The 13,946-nt window shown below is 39.0% G+C and overlaps 1 protein-coding gene across 25 annotated transcripts in view; it reads right to left on the minus strand.

Annotated features, from left to right (window-relative positions):
* Positions 1-13,946, minus strand: part of PPP2R2B (protein phosphatase 2 regulatory subunit Bbeta) — a 494,567-nt gene that overhangs the window by 446,690 nt on the left and 33,931 nt on the right. For 11 of the 25 annotated variants that reach the window (XM_054250384.2, XM_078362507.1, XM_078362490.1 and 8 more), the window contains one exon: positions 1,313-1,384. The exons of the other annotated variants lie outside the window; for them this stretch is intronic. In XM_054250384.2, coding sequence (XP_054106359.1) covers positions 1,313-1,384 — 72 coding nt within the window. The remainder of the gene's footprint in view (positions 1-1,312; positions 1,385-13,946) is intronic. 25 annotated transcript variants of the gene reach the window in all.

A 13,946-nucleotide genomic window follows, 5' to 3' on the forward strand; every position in this document is an offset into this window, starting at 1 on the left:
TCCTATTGGTATTTTTGTCTCTTACTCTTGCTTCCCTACAATTTACCTCCACACAGCAACTGGATAGCTCAAAAACAAAAATATGTCCTTGACCTACTTTAAACCTGCAAAGGTTTCCTTTTACACTGAAAATAAAGTCAAGTTCTTCATCATGGCATTTAAGGCCATACATGGCCTGGCCCCCTACCTTCCATATTGACTGTGGCTTCATCATTCTTCCTTTTGCAAACTAAGCTCTAGCCACACTGCTCTGCTTTCTTTTATGCTAACATAGTAAGCTCATTACTGCTTAAGGTCCCTTTTTCTTGTGATTCCCTCTGTCTAGAAGATCCTCTCCCTTTGTTTTTTCATGGCTGATGACCTTACATCCTTCAAATCTTAGCTTCCTGGACCACTCTATTTAATGGCCACTCAATCTTTCATTATCACATTGTCCTGTATTATTTTCTTCACAATTTTGATAGCTAACCAAAGTTATTTATTTAAAATGTTTTTCCTTTCACTGTCTGCTTTATTCATTACCATTTTGCCAGCATCTAAACTGATAGTGACTCATAGTAAAATAATGACTCATAGTATGTCCTTATTAATTATCTGTGAAATATCGCAGTGAATGACAATGAAAGGAATATACTCTCAAGCTCTTATACCACTGCTCTTCTGAATGTCATTTCTCTGGAATGAGTCCATGTTTATTATTTTTTTACTTAAAAGCAAAATTTAAAATCCATAATTTTTCCTTTGTCTATACCCTCTCTCTTTTTATAGAACTATTACATAATTATTGTAATAATAATGACTGTATATGTTCAGTTGATCCTTTATTTCTGTTAGACAATGTGCTAGATTATCTCACTTATTTATCACATCAATCCTCTAAATTAGATCCTATTATAATGTATAATTTAAAAATAAGATGTATGAGGTTTGGAATGTTTCCATTCCTTTCTTAAGACCACAAAGCTAACCAGTATTTCATTTTACTATCTCAAGTGAACTTCAGGAACAAAGAAACCAGGTAATGATAAGAAAGACTTTGGATGACTGATGACTGAAACTTTTTTTTAAACAATCCTTTTGGTAATTAGTGATGGTGGTAGAAGGAAGGAGTTATGGGGGGAAGGAAGAGGAAGGGAGAGATAACACTTTGTACTATGACTGCCAGATAAAACTTTGGTAACAAACTCTGAACTCAGCTCATTTAACATCATTCTCAGAAGGAAGGTGCATTAGTTCTTCCTTACACTGCTATGATATAAAGAACTACCTGAGACTGGGTAATTTATAAAGAAAAGAGGTTTAATTGACTCACAGTTTTGCATGTCTGGGCAGGCCTCAGGAAACTTACAATCATGGCAGAAGGCGAAGGGGAAGCAAGGCACATCTTACATGGTAGCAGGAGAGAAAGAGAGAGAGTGAGGGGGGAAGGTTCCACACTTTTAAACCATTAGATATCATGAGAACTCTATTACAAGTACAGCAAGGGGGAAGGCCTCCCCCATGATCCACTCACTTCCCCCCAGGACTCTTCTTCAACATGTGGGGATTACAATTTGAAATGAGATTTGGGTGGGGACACAGAGCCAAACCATATCAGAAGGACAAACCAAAGTCAGGTCATTCTCTCTGAATTCCTTTGTCTTCTGTTAGAACAACTCTCTAAAGTAGCCTCTCAAGTTTTTGAGTTCAGGAAAATCAGAAAGACTGACTTTGTTTGACCATTTAGTCTTGGGGCTTAGCTTGACCCATTTATTCTGTTATCCAAGAAACAAAATTACATGCAAAGTAGAAAGCGATTTACACTGCCAAGAAGTTTAGTTTCAAATAGAAAAGAATGGAAAGAGAAAAATAGTTAAGAAAAATCTTAGGAAGATCAAAAACCTCAAAGACCAAGAGTCTGTCTTTATATAACTGTAAGTATCTTGATGAAAAATAAAGGGAAAAAACAGCTTGGATGTCTAGATAACTGATTAAAATTTTAATTTTCTACCTGGTTACTTGGTACTATAAAAATATAATCATGCTAAATCACTTCACAAAGTTTTGTAATAATTCTTTCTTTTTCTCAATGAATTTTCTTATAATTTCAGTGTTCTATATTAATATTTTGTGGTTTAAAATGCAATGATTTTTTTAATTTCCAACTTGTATTTTAAGTTCAGGGATACATGTGCAGGATGTGCAGTTTGTTACATAGATAAACATGTGCCATGGTGGTTTGCTGCATAGATCATCTCATCACCCAGAACCCAAGCCAAGCATCCATTAGCTATTCTTCCTGATGCTCTCCGTCCTCTCACCCTCCACTCTCCCCAGTGTGTGTTGCTCCCCATGTGTCCATGTGTTCTCAGCATTGAGCTCCCACTTATAAGAGATAACATGCAATATTTGCTTTTGTTACTGTGTTAGTTTGCTAAGGATAATGGCCACCAGCTTCATCCATGTCCCTGAAAGAGGACATGATCTTATTCCTTTTTATGGCTGCATAGCATTCCGTAGTGTATATGTGCCACATTTTCTTTATCCAGTCTATCATCAATGGGCATTTAGATTGATTCCATGTCTTTGCTTTCCATTACAGAACTATTTCTATAGTTCTGTAATGAACATATACATGCATGTATCTTTATAATAGAACAATTTATATTCACTTGGGTATACCCAGTAACAGGATTGCTGAGTCAAATGGTATTTCTGCTTCTAAGTCTTTGAGGAATTGCCACACTGTCTTCCACAATGGTTGAATTGGTTTACATTCCCTCCAACAGGGTGAAAGCGTTTTTCTCCACAACTTCACCAGCATCTGTTGTTTTTATGACTTTTTAATAGTAGCCATTCTGACTGGTATGAGATGGTATTTTATTGTGGTTTTGATTAAATATGGTTATTTTTATGCATTTGGAGAATTAACCCTCCCCTGGAAATCCATTGAATCATAGCATTAAGAAGACTTTTTGTGAATTTTAGTAATGGCTTAATTTCTGCCTAGATTAGCCAGTAGTAGATGCAATGGAGAGGAAATATGAAAAAGAAAATCAACAAATTCTATTAAGCAATTGAAATGTGTCAGAAATTTTGCTAACCACTCTGTGAATTAACTCATTTAATTCCACATTAACCCTATGCAGTATTATTATGAGTCAAGTTTTTTGATGAGCAAATCATATACCAGAGAGGTTAAGTAACTTTGCCCAAGTTAGCATGCAGTAGAGAAGGGGGAACCCAGGCAGTCTAACTGGAGAGCTTAACCTTTCCAGCATACAACTCTCGAAGGAATCTACAGTTGCTTCAGAAAAAAAAAAAAATCATATGTTCCCAAGATAGTCAAATCTCAGCAAGAAAGAATCTATACCACAGGCTTATTTAGGTAACCAGTGTTAAAATCAGAAAGGGCTAAAGACAGAGTGACATCTGACATTATCATCCAAGAAAAACTTAGCTACATGTGAGTAAATTATTAGACAAAAAAAAAGTAGGCTGGGAACCTATCCTTGAATCTCTGACAGAAAGAAAGGTGTGTGTGTGTACATATATGTGTATGTACATATATGTATGTAATTATAAATATACACATGTATAAATATATACATAAATATATTTATGTATTCAGGTTCTTTGTTCCGTAGCATTCATTTTGGTGCTGAATGAGAGTTTTACATTGGGGGTATGTGTGTGTACATGCATGTGTTGAGTGAGTGAGAAACTGTTGTATATCATGGGATATGTATGTATGCCATCTGTAGAATGGCATAGAATAGTACTGAAAACCACCAATACCTTAAGAGTGGTGTGAGAAGGGATGAGTCAGACCAGGAACAGCATTTCCTGACCACTCATAGGCACATTGCCAGAAGGTTTTATTTATTCTCTAGGTTCTAGGCTTCAGATTCATAAGCACAGATAATATTGGTTTTTATAAGAATTAGAGTGATTAACTACAAGACTGTACTCTCCAGGGACTCTGTTTTATTTACCTTTGTTTATCAGCATCTAATACTCTGCCTGGCATAAAGTCAAGACCTAATGAAGATTTGTTGAGGGAATGAGTGAGTAATAAATTTATGTAATGTTTTGTATTTATGTATCGGTTCTTCTTGGAGAATCATTGCCCTCCTGGGTCACTGAGAAGCTGGCACTCAGCCTGTGTTAAAGGATCCTTTTAGAACCAAGGCTCTTTGACTCATTAGCAGACCCATTTCCTGGTATATGTTTTAGGGGTGTGTAGAGACATAAATCTAGTAAACAAGAATTTCTTGAGCTCTATTATTTGAACACTATCAGAGGGAACTGGGGATGGTTCATTGAACAAACAAGCCAAATCGTTGTTCTCATAAAGCTTAATTCTTACAAGTTAAGCAACAAAATAAGTAAATGCATAACATGAATGGGTGATAGAAAGCTGTGAAAAAAATAGGGAAAGGAGGACAAGTTTGATGGAGGAATACTATATAGTGTCCCCTGGGGACAGAATTCTCCAGGGCCTAGAATGAATTGAATGAGAATTTTAAGTGACATCGTTAAATTACATTAAACACTTCCTTTATTAAATTACATCGATAACTCTCCAAAGATTTCAATGGCACTCAAATCATAAAATTCTTGGGAAACTGTTTTCTAGTTTGTTTAGAATTCTGTTCAGTGAGTGGCTGGTGGGATAAAAGGGTGGCAACAATGATCAAGAAAATAAACTTCTAGAGGAAACAAGGAAGGGATTATAACAGCCAGCATACTTTGGGTACTTTCCCTAGGCTGGTAAACACTTTATGTTCATTACCCCAGTTTATCACCAAATGATTTCTGTGCAATAGGGCTATTCTTATCTCCTTTTTATGGCAAACAAGGCACAGTAAGATTCTGTAAATTGCTCAATGTCACTTAGCTAGAAATGAACCTAGGTGGTCTGATTTAGGGCCAAATTATGCCCTTGCAGAATTAAGTAAACTGCCTCCAGAAGCCAAGTTTCTTCACTACTAAGATACACTGCTTCTTTTAAAAGTATAGTGAACGAGAAGCGGTTAAGTATTTGAGATTATTTATTTTTTTAAACAAAGCTACAACTCCCACCATGAAAAGACACAGTACTCCACAATGACCCTCCTACTTTTTCAATATGACATCGAGTTGATTCCAGCCTTTGTCCAGTCATTTGTGCTTACAGGTTCCTTCACTTGGAATGCTCTCCACTGGGATCTTCACATTGCTGACCCTTTCCCATCAGTCAAGCCTCAGCTCAAAAGCACCTCTTCCAAGATGCCTTCCCTGTCTGCCCAATTCCTGGTAGCCCTCAGTCCCTAATCATCATTTATCCTTGTTTTAATGTTCTTCCCAGCTCTTACCACTATTTTAAAAGTTACTGATGTTTTTTACCCCCTACTAATATGCAAGTGTCAGGAGGTTGGTGGCAGTATTCATTGCAATTGGTCCAGAGCCTGACCTCTGCCTATACATCACAGAGGCTTCAAAAACACTGAAAAAACTAATGCCGTCCCTTGGGTCTGAAGACCCAGGTAGATCCCAGGGGGCTCTACTTCTGTGGAGGATCATGCATCTGCCCACTATTCTGTGAAGAATTAGAGCGCAAGATGGGAAAAGAGAGATCTTCAACTGAGGCCCGAGAAATGCTTACCAGTAAGAACCCAAATGAGCCACGATTGCTCAGAAACCTATCAAGGGCTGGGTGTGGTAGCTTATGCCTGTAATTCCAGCACTTTGGGAGGCCAAGGTAGGTGGATCACAAGGTCAGGAGTTCAAGACCAGCCTAGCCAAGATGGTGAAACTCTGTCTCTACTAAAAAAAAAAAAAAAAATACAAAAACTACCCAGGCATGGTGGCAAACAGCTATAATCCCAGCTACTAGGGAGGCTGAGGCAGGAGAGTCCCTTGAACTTCAGTGGCAGAGGTTGCTGTGAGCTGAGATCACACCACTGTACTCCAGCCTGGGTGACAGAGTAACACTCTGTCTCAAAAAAAAAAAGCAAACCTACCAAGAAGACCATTTACGAAGCCTACTTGCAGGCAGACCAATTTGGAGGCAATTTCTGCAGTTAAGTATATGCAAATTCATCATTTCAATTTTATCCAAATCTTGTTCATGTCTTGTTTGTAGTTCCCACCTTAATTTGGATCTAATGCTTGTTATGATTAATCAACCATGTTTTCCCCCAGAATGTAAGATGAGAACAGAAATCTGTCTTTTACAGCACTGTGTACTTAGTGTCTAGAAGCATGCTCAACACATAGTAAGTTCTCAAGCCATAATTAATAAAGGGAGCAACAAGTGGTCCAACACTAAATTTCTTCTCTAGACAAAGGCAGGTGGAAGAGCAGAATGTAACATTTGAGTCCCTGCTAATCCCCAGGCACTGTTTCAGATGCTTTCATGTATCTTGTTTCATTTGTTGACCCTGCTAAGCTGCAAGCTTTGAGAGCCTAATATATAAAAAGCTAAAATCCATGGAGTGAAGATACCTTTCTTCTTCCATGCCATAAAATCAGGTCTTGCCGGGCAAGTGGTTTTTTAAATGAACATTGGGTATCACTAGATGCCTAGAACATCAGTTTGGTGAGGTCTGTGCTAGGACCTGATAATACTGTTTCAAATAAATAATTTTATATTATACCCTGAGCATATCTGAGGATCAACAGAGAGTTGTAATGAGAGCCTTGGCCACTGCTTCACCTGCAGGATCACTTCCACTTATCATCTCAGCTCTAATTTATCTCAATCAAAGTTTAAAATACAATTTTCAAACAGAAGACTAGAAATGACTGCAAATAAAATGAATTAAGAGGAGACTGTTCCAAGCAGTTACGGAAAGTTTACTAGGTCAATTAGACAGGGACAAATGCAAGCTGGCACAGGGTCATGCTTAAGATTGGAGCAGGGGAAACTGTAGGAGAACCAGTTCATAATATCCGACTGTCCCAAATCCCCAGCCCTGAGCTCAAAACACTCAGGCTTGGCCCATTACTTAGTGATGCTTCAGGAGCTTAGTGTGAGCAAACATGTAACATATACCGTGGCCCTGAATTACCTTGTTAGGTGCTCAATGTGAGGAAGGTAGCACATATGAGAACATTCTTGAAGGCTTAATAACAGCTAAGAGTCTTTTCAGCCCATTCTCTGTGTGAATAGGACCAATTTCAAAGAAAGATGAGCTTCCTTTAAAAAAAAAAAACTGTAAAATAATAGTGCCATTAGACATGCCTCCCTCAGACATTTAAAAATACCTTGAGGCTGGTTCTCTCCTGAGGGATTACTGAGACACATGCCTGCCTTGTGAAAGGCAATCGATTCTTTATAGTGTATCCTTGAGGTGTTTCTTCCCCTCTTCACAGAGTTACTACTCAGGTCATCAGATTGTTCTGCGTTATTCCCAGGAATGTCAGAAACAGTCAAACCACTTTGCATGTAAGTACAGAGGCCAAAACACCACCGCGGAGTCCACAGGCTGGGTTCACTACCACTGGTTTACACTAATTCTCTGTCTGGTTTTGGGCAGTTCACCTTTTTGGGTTAATCTATCTGCAAGACGGTGGGCAGGTTCTAAAAAGGGCTTCCATGTCACTTCCAACTCTGGGTGTCTGACTTGAGAACTGCCAATGACCAGTGTGTGCCCTTCTCTCCTCACAGACTGCATCAGCCATCTAGAAAGTAGCTCTGTGAATAGGCAAGGGAGAAAACTGACATTGTTCCTCTGCTTCTGAGTTCACCTGTAAGAGCCTTCCTTTAGCAGGTCTGCAGCTATGCTCTCTCCAACTGAGACGTAGAAAACTGGGCATTATGAACAGCACACCTAATCACCTTTCCCCACTATCACTGTTCCCTGATGCTCAGCCCAGAGTTTCCATACCACGAACTAGACGTGGAAGGAGGGAGGAGACTATGCAAAGTTCAGTGGCGACACTTTTTTTTTTTAACTTTGTCATCCTAGGACAAAGTTTCTTGAAGTATTGCGCTTAGGGTTCTTTCCTCAAAAGGCACCGGGGTACTTTTTGAAAATGGTGATTCTTAGGCTCAGCTCAGGATCTACTGATTCAGAGCTTTGGGTGTGGGGGGTGGGGTGCTATAAGTCCCCAGATCTTCATTTTATTTATTTATTTTTATTATTTGCTTTTTATTCATTTGCTTAACCCTTTTCTACCATAGCTTCATCGTGTCTAACACTACAAAAAAGGGATACTTTCCATTTTGCAGCCTGTCAGTGACAAAGCTTTGTTGATGACAGTGTGGGGGAATGCTTTGAGATCTTCTAATTTAAGGTGCCATAGGACTTCACAGATTTTCGGTTACTGAGTACAAATCTGCATTTTAAGCTAAGCACTGTAGATAATTCTTATGTATGGTAGTTAACATTTGGAAACTACTGTCCTAGAAAAAGGGAGCCAAAACCTTTTAGCCTTCTGCTGCTACCAAACATGATGATTATTCATTCATCCAACAAAGATTTATCATTCACTACTATATACCAGATACAATAATGAGCAAAAAACACAAAGTACCTGTTCTCAAGGAGCTAACAGCCTAGCAAGAGAAAGAAATGATAAGCAAGTACATAATATGTCAAGCAGTAAGAAAATCCAGGGAGTCAGATGAAGGGTGAGTGATGGGAGGTGTGCTCTTCAGATAGGATGGGCAGGAAGGCCTATATGTAAGATGATTGTATAAAGACAAAAGAAGTGAGGAAAAGAACCAAGCAGCTGAGAGAAGAGCATTCCAGGCAGAGGGAGCAGCAAGTAGAAAGGCCCTGGAGAGGGGATGTACGTGGTCTGTTTGAAGAACAGCAAGGAGGCCAGTATGGCTGGAGTGAAGTTGAGTGAAGAGAAGAGTTAGAGGAGATCAGGGGCTAATATCTTGTAGCTTGTTTGTGTTATTCCTAGGCTGCAGAATACTTTATAGTCTAGACTGGTGGAACAATGATTTGCAGTGATATTATATTATACATCTGTTCTTATTCTAGTCTTTTGTCCTTATTTATGTTGTGACTCCCTGTTTGTGGCTGAACTCCTGAAGACAGCCTACAATAGGTCTTTTGCTTGAGAACTGGGGCAAAGAGTAAGACAGCTTTGTGAGGGAGGTGCTATGGATTAAATTGTGTCCCCCTGCAAAGCCATAGTTTGTAGCCTCACCCCCCCCCCAATGTGGCTGTATTTAATAACAGGGCCATTAAGGAGGTAATTAAGGTTAAATGAGGTTATTAGGGATGGGACCTTAATTTAAGAGGACTGGTGGTGTTTCTGCAAGAAGAGAAGAATTCATCCAGAGTATGCCCTCACAGAGAAAAGACCACGTGAAGACTCAGTTGAGAAGGTGGTTGTCAGCAAGCCAAGGAGAGAGGCCCTAGGAGAAACCAGTCTGCTGGCACCTGGATCTGAGACTTTCAGCCTCCAGAAATGTGAGAAAATAAACTACTGTTGTTTAAGCCACCCAGACTCTTGCATGTTGTTACGGCAGCCTTAGTGAACTAATACAGGAAGATAGGGCCGGGAGGTCTTCACTTAATTATCCACTCATTTACTTCCTCAGTCTTTGCTGCATGCCCAGTATGTGCAAGGCACTGTGCTGCTTCTTTGCATGCATTATTTTATTTAGTATCACAGCAATTCTGAGGCAAGCTTTATAACTGTAACTTTACAGATAAAGAAACGGAGGCATAGTTAGGGGCAGTCATTTCCCAGGGGAACTGTTGGAGCTTTTATTCAAATGCAGGACTGTGACAGTAAAGCCTGTGTTTTCCCTCCATTTCAGAAGCGGAAGAACAGAGATCTGGAGCCAGCCTACCTGGGTCCAAATCCCACCCCTCCTGCTTGCTAACTATGGGACTTTGGGCAACTTACTTCTCTTTCTGAGCCTTGGTGTCTGCATCTATACAATGGGGACAATAAATGCTTTCTCTTAACTAGACTGTAATTAGCACTAAGTGAGCTAATACATTAAAATACTTAGAAAAGGGCTAGGCACCTAAATGCTTCTTATTACGACCCTGAAGTCATAGGGTCCTGCTTGAAGGAACTTGAAATCTTTAGGCTATACAGATTGTGAAAACCCTCCTCATTCTTCTCTAGAGTTTTCATGTGGAAAAGGCCTCAGGTTTCTTATTTGGTAATTCTAAGAAACAGATTTCAGTGCAATTTAAAGACCTAGGCATACTTGACATTGTCCAGAAGTAGAATGGCCAGGTTTGAGAGGGAGCAATCTCTCTGATGCTATCTTGTCAGGAATGTTGTGAGGGTGTTCAGGGCCCCCGTGAAGGGGTGGCATAGATGAATTCAGAAGTCTTCTCTCACATAGAAATTTTATAATTCTTTCTAATGGGATGGGAATAGGTGGCCTACAGGACTGGGCCAGTTCTGTTTTCCTGGAACAGTGTCCGTCCGTCTGTCCGTCCGTCCTTCCTTCCTTCCTCCCTCCCTCCCTTCCTTCCTTTATAACTGAATTGTGTTGCTTGAACTCATAAATTCATAACAGCTAGGATCATGCTTTGTTTTTTTTTTTGGCTCATGCTACCTAGTTTCTACAGGATTTTACATTTGGGGTTCCTACCCACATCCTGCCATCTGGTTTATAGGACCATGAAAAGATTATTAATTAAGGTAGACATGGCTTCCTAACCTTGGCTTGTAAGACTGACTGTTGGTCAACTCCTCTGAGAGGACTACCTTGCTGTTTATATATGAATGTACACAGCTGAATAAGTATATGTACAATTCTATCTGGAGGCTTTGATGCAGCAGCTATATCTTGCTGAATAAACATGATATGAAAACGTTCTTAGTGGTTCTGTCCTAAGACAGCCTTTCCTTTTCTTCCAAACATCATGCTTTTGCAAGCGCTCTGTCTGGAAGAGCAAACTCACTCCTAGGCCTGGAATGTTTACTGCCACTTCCAAACAGAGCAGAATGTTTCTGCCACTGCTCATTGAGAATAAAAATTTCTTTGTCTGGATGTCAAGATAATAAACAGGTTTCCATGTTCATAAAGTAGATCTATTCAGATACAGTCACAGACATACAGGAATTTGAGGACATACCTAGAGCCATTTACAACTCTACTGTCAAGTAACAGTAAGGACTATTTCTAGTGACCATATATCTCCATTTTGTGTATCCTACTCCTTAAAATACATTCATGCACTGCATAATGACATTTTGGTCAATAATTGACCACATATACAATGGTGATTCCATAAGATTTTCAAATTGTATTTCTCCTGAATCTTTTCTATGTTTAGATATGTTTAAATATGCAAATGCTTACCACCATGTTTCAATTGCCCACAGAATTCAGGACCATAACATGCTGTATAGGATTGTAGCTTAGGAGCAATAGGCTCTACCATATAGCCTAGGTGTGCATTAAGCCCTATGATCTAGCTTTGGATAAGCACAGTATATATTTCCCCAATGATGAAGTTGCATAACATGCATTTCTCAGAACACCTTCCCATCATTAAGTGATGCATGACGGCGTGCTAATCTGCTCTTAGCTCTTCCAATGTATTCTCAGGGCAGTCACAAAAATCTTTTCATGCCACAAATATGATCACTTTTTAAAAAATTTATACCCCTCCATAGTTTATAGTTGCTCTCTGGGTTAGGATGAAATTCCATAATTTGTGTTACAGAGGCATATGGGGGTCACATCACTTGATAGCTTCATCTTCACTCTACCCCATCTTAGTCTCTGTGCTCCAGCCACATGGCTTTCCCTCAGAATCTTGCTTTCACCATGACCCGCTGGTGACTGGGCCTTGCAAATGTACCCTCTTTTACCAAAAATACCCTCTTTCTCATTCTTCCTAGTTAAGTTCTACTCATCCTTCAGATCTCAGCTCAAGTTACACTTTTTTAGGGATGCTCTGCTGATCTTCCTGTGCATAAAAAAGCCCCATTAGATCTTGACCTAATGCCATATCCTCTCCATTGCTGCATTTGTCACAGTTTAATTTATTAGATTAGTGTATTTGCCTTTCAAATAAGCAGAAACCATATATATTTTTGCTACCTGTAAACCCATTGCTGATTTGATATTTGACACATAATAGAGATGTTCTTTATGTGTGTGTTCGTATTTTTTGAATAAATAAATTTATTAGATTAACTTATTTGCCTTTCGTAATAGCAGGAACCATATCTATTTTTTACTACCTGTGAATCCATCGTGCAGCTCATATCTGATACATAATAGAGATGTTCTTTATGGGTGTGTTTGTATTTTTTGAATAAATGAATAAATAAGTGAATAACTGCTCTTGCAAGGCAGTTCACAGAATACTGAATTTGCTCCCCAGATTTTCCAAAAAGTGACATTCCCATGTATCAGCAATAAGATCCAGAGCAGGCTTTCATACATATCTTCAAAGTCATAATTTATTTGTCTCCTGTTTGCTTTTTCTACTAACTGTGCTTTTGCAGACACTTGTGAAGATAAAGGCCTTGGCCCTCTCGGCCCATCTTTTCTCCCAGCTCAATCTGCCAGTGAAGAAACAATGACTCAGAAAACTAATGGGCCAGTCTGTCTAATGATGGCAATGATTTCACTGCCAGTGATTTTTCTATTAGATTTATAAAATTGAGTCAAAATGAAGGAATTGCCTTGGGGCACAAGAACCAAAGACAAAACATAGATCCAGAAACACAAATCAAAACAGCACTGATCAGTGTATGTTACAGGCAAACACCAGTAAATGTGATGTAGGTTGAAAGAGTCAAAGAATGAAAACAGGAGCCTCTTTTGCTGGGAACAAGCAAAGTAGGAGGAACCCCAGATTTGCAATAGCACAAATTTGGTGTGACTCTGGTAAGACCACGACAAAGATACTGTCAGTGCCATCTATGATGTGGCTACCAGGTGCATTGCATTCAATGTCTTTGATCCTCACAATAAACATGAGAAGGAAGCATTATTACTTCTATTTTAAAGTTGAAAAAAAGCATACACTCAGAGAATAAGTTTAAGTCATAACTGGAACTCTAGTTTTTCTGATTCCAAAGCCAAAGGCATTTTCAACTAAATTCTTCATCTCAGCAGTTATCCCTCAGTACTTTCACCTGTAAAATGTGGATAACACCATGCAGACTTGGGATAGTCATCCTCCTGTGATAACACAGGGAGAATGCCTGGTGCTCAGTTGGCTTTTATTAAACATGGAATCTCTGTCCTCTCTCTGCTGAGTTCTTTATGGATTATATTAGAAACTCCTGAAAATGTGTTACCACTCCTAGCTTCTGATTTAATATGGGAAGATTTAGGAGGGGGACATACTTCCCAAAGCACAAATCACTTAATCTGATGCCAACACCACCAAGTTTTATTATATTCTCATTTGACTCTGAGGCCTAGCAGGATTAGTCAATTTCCCAAGGGACATCGCATGTGAAGAGGACTGGAATCTAGATGACTCTGAATTGCAGGCCCAGGATTCTTCCTATCACCACATTGTATCAAAGCACACAAGAGTAGAGAGATCCCTCTACAACGGAGAGACTTGTTAAATGACACAAAAATCACAGTTGGATCGGAGGGATAAGTTCCAGTGTTCTACACCACTGTATGATGCCTATAGTTAATAGTATATTAGTTTCAAATATCTGGGAGGAGACTATTAAACATTTCTAAAACAAAGAAAGGATAAGTGTTTGTTTGAGGTGACGAATATGCTAATTACCCTAATCTGATCTCTGTACATGGTAAGTATCAAAACATCATTACATACCCCATGAATATGTACAATTATTTGTCAATTTAAAAAAAAATTCTTAAACTCTACCCCCCAAAATGTACATAGGCCAAGTATTGATTTCAGGGCCCTCTACTAATATGAAGAGTGTTAATATATAGCTAATTTTATTAAGCTCTTAATTTGCACTGGGTAAGACTATATACTTGCTATGAATGATCACATTTACTCACCAAAGCGACTCCCTGATATATACAAAATTTCCTC

The sequence above is a fragment of the Callithrix jacchus genome, chromosome 2, assembly GCF_049354715.1.
Source record: "Callithrix jacchus isolate 240 chromosome 2, calJac240_pri, whole genome shotgun sequence".
In the NCBI taxonomy this organism is placed as follows: Eukaryota; Metazoa; Chordata; class Mammalia; order Primates; family Cebidae; genus Callithrix; species Callithrix jacchus.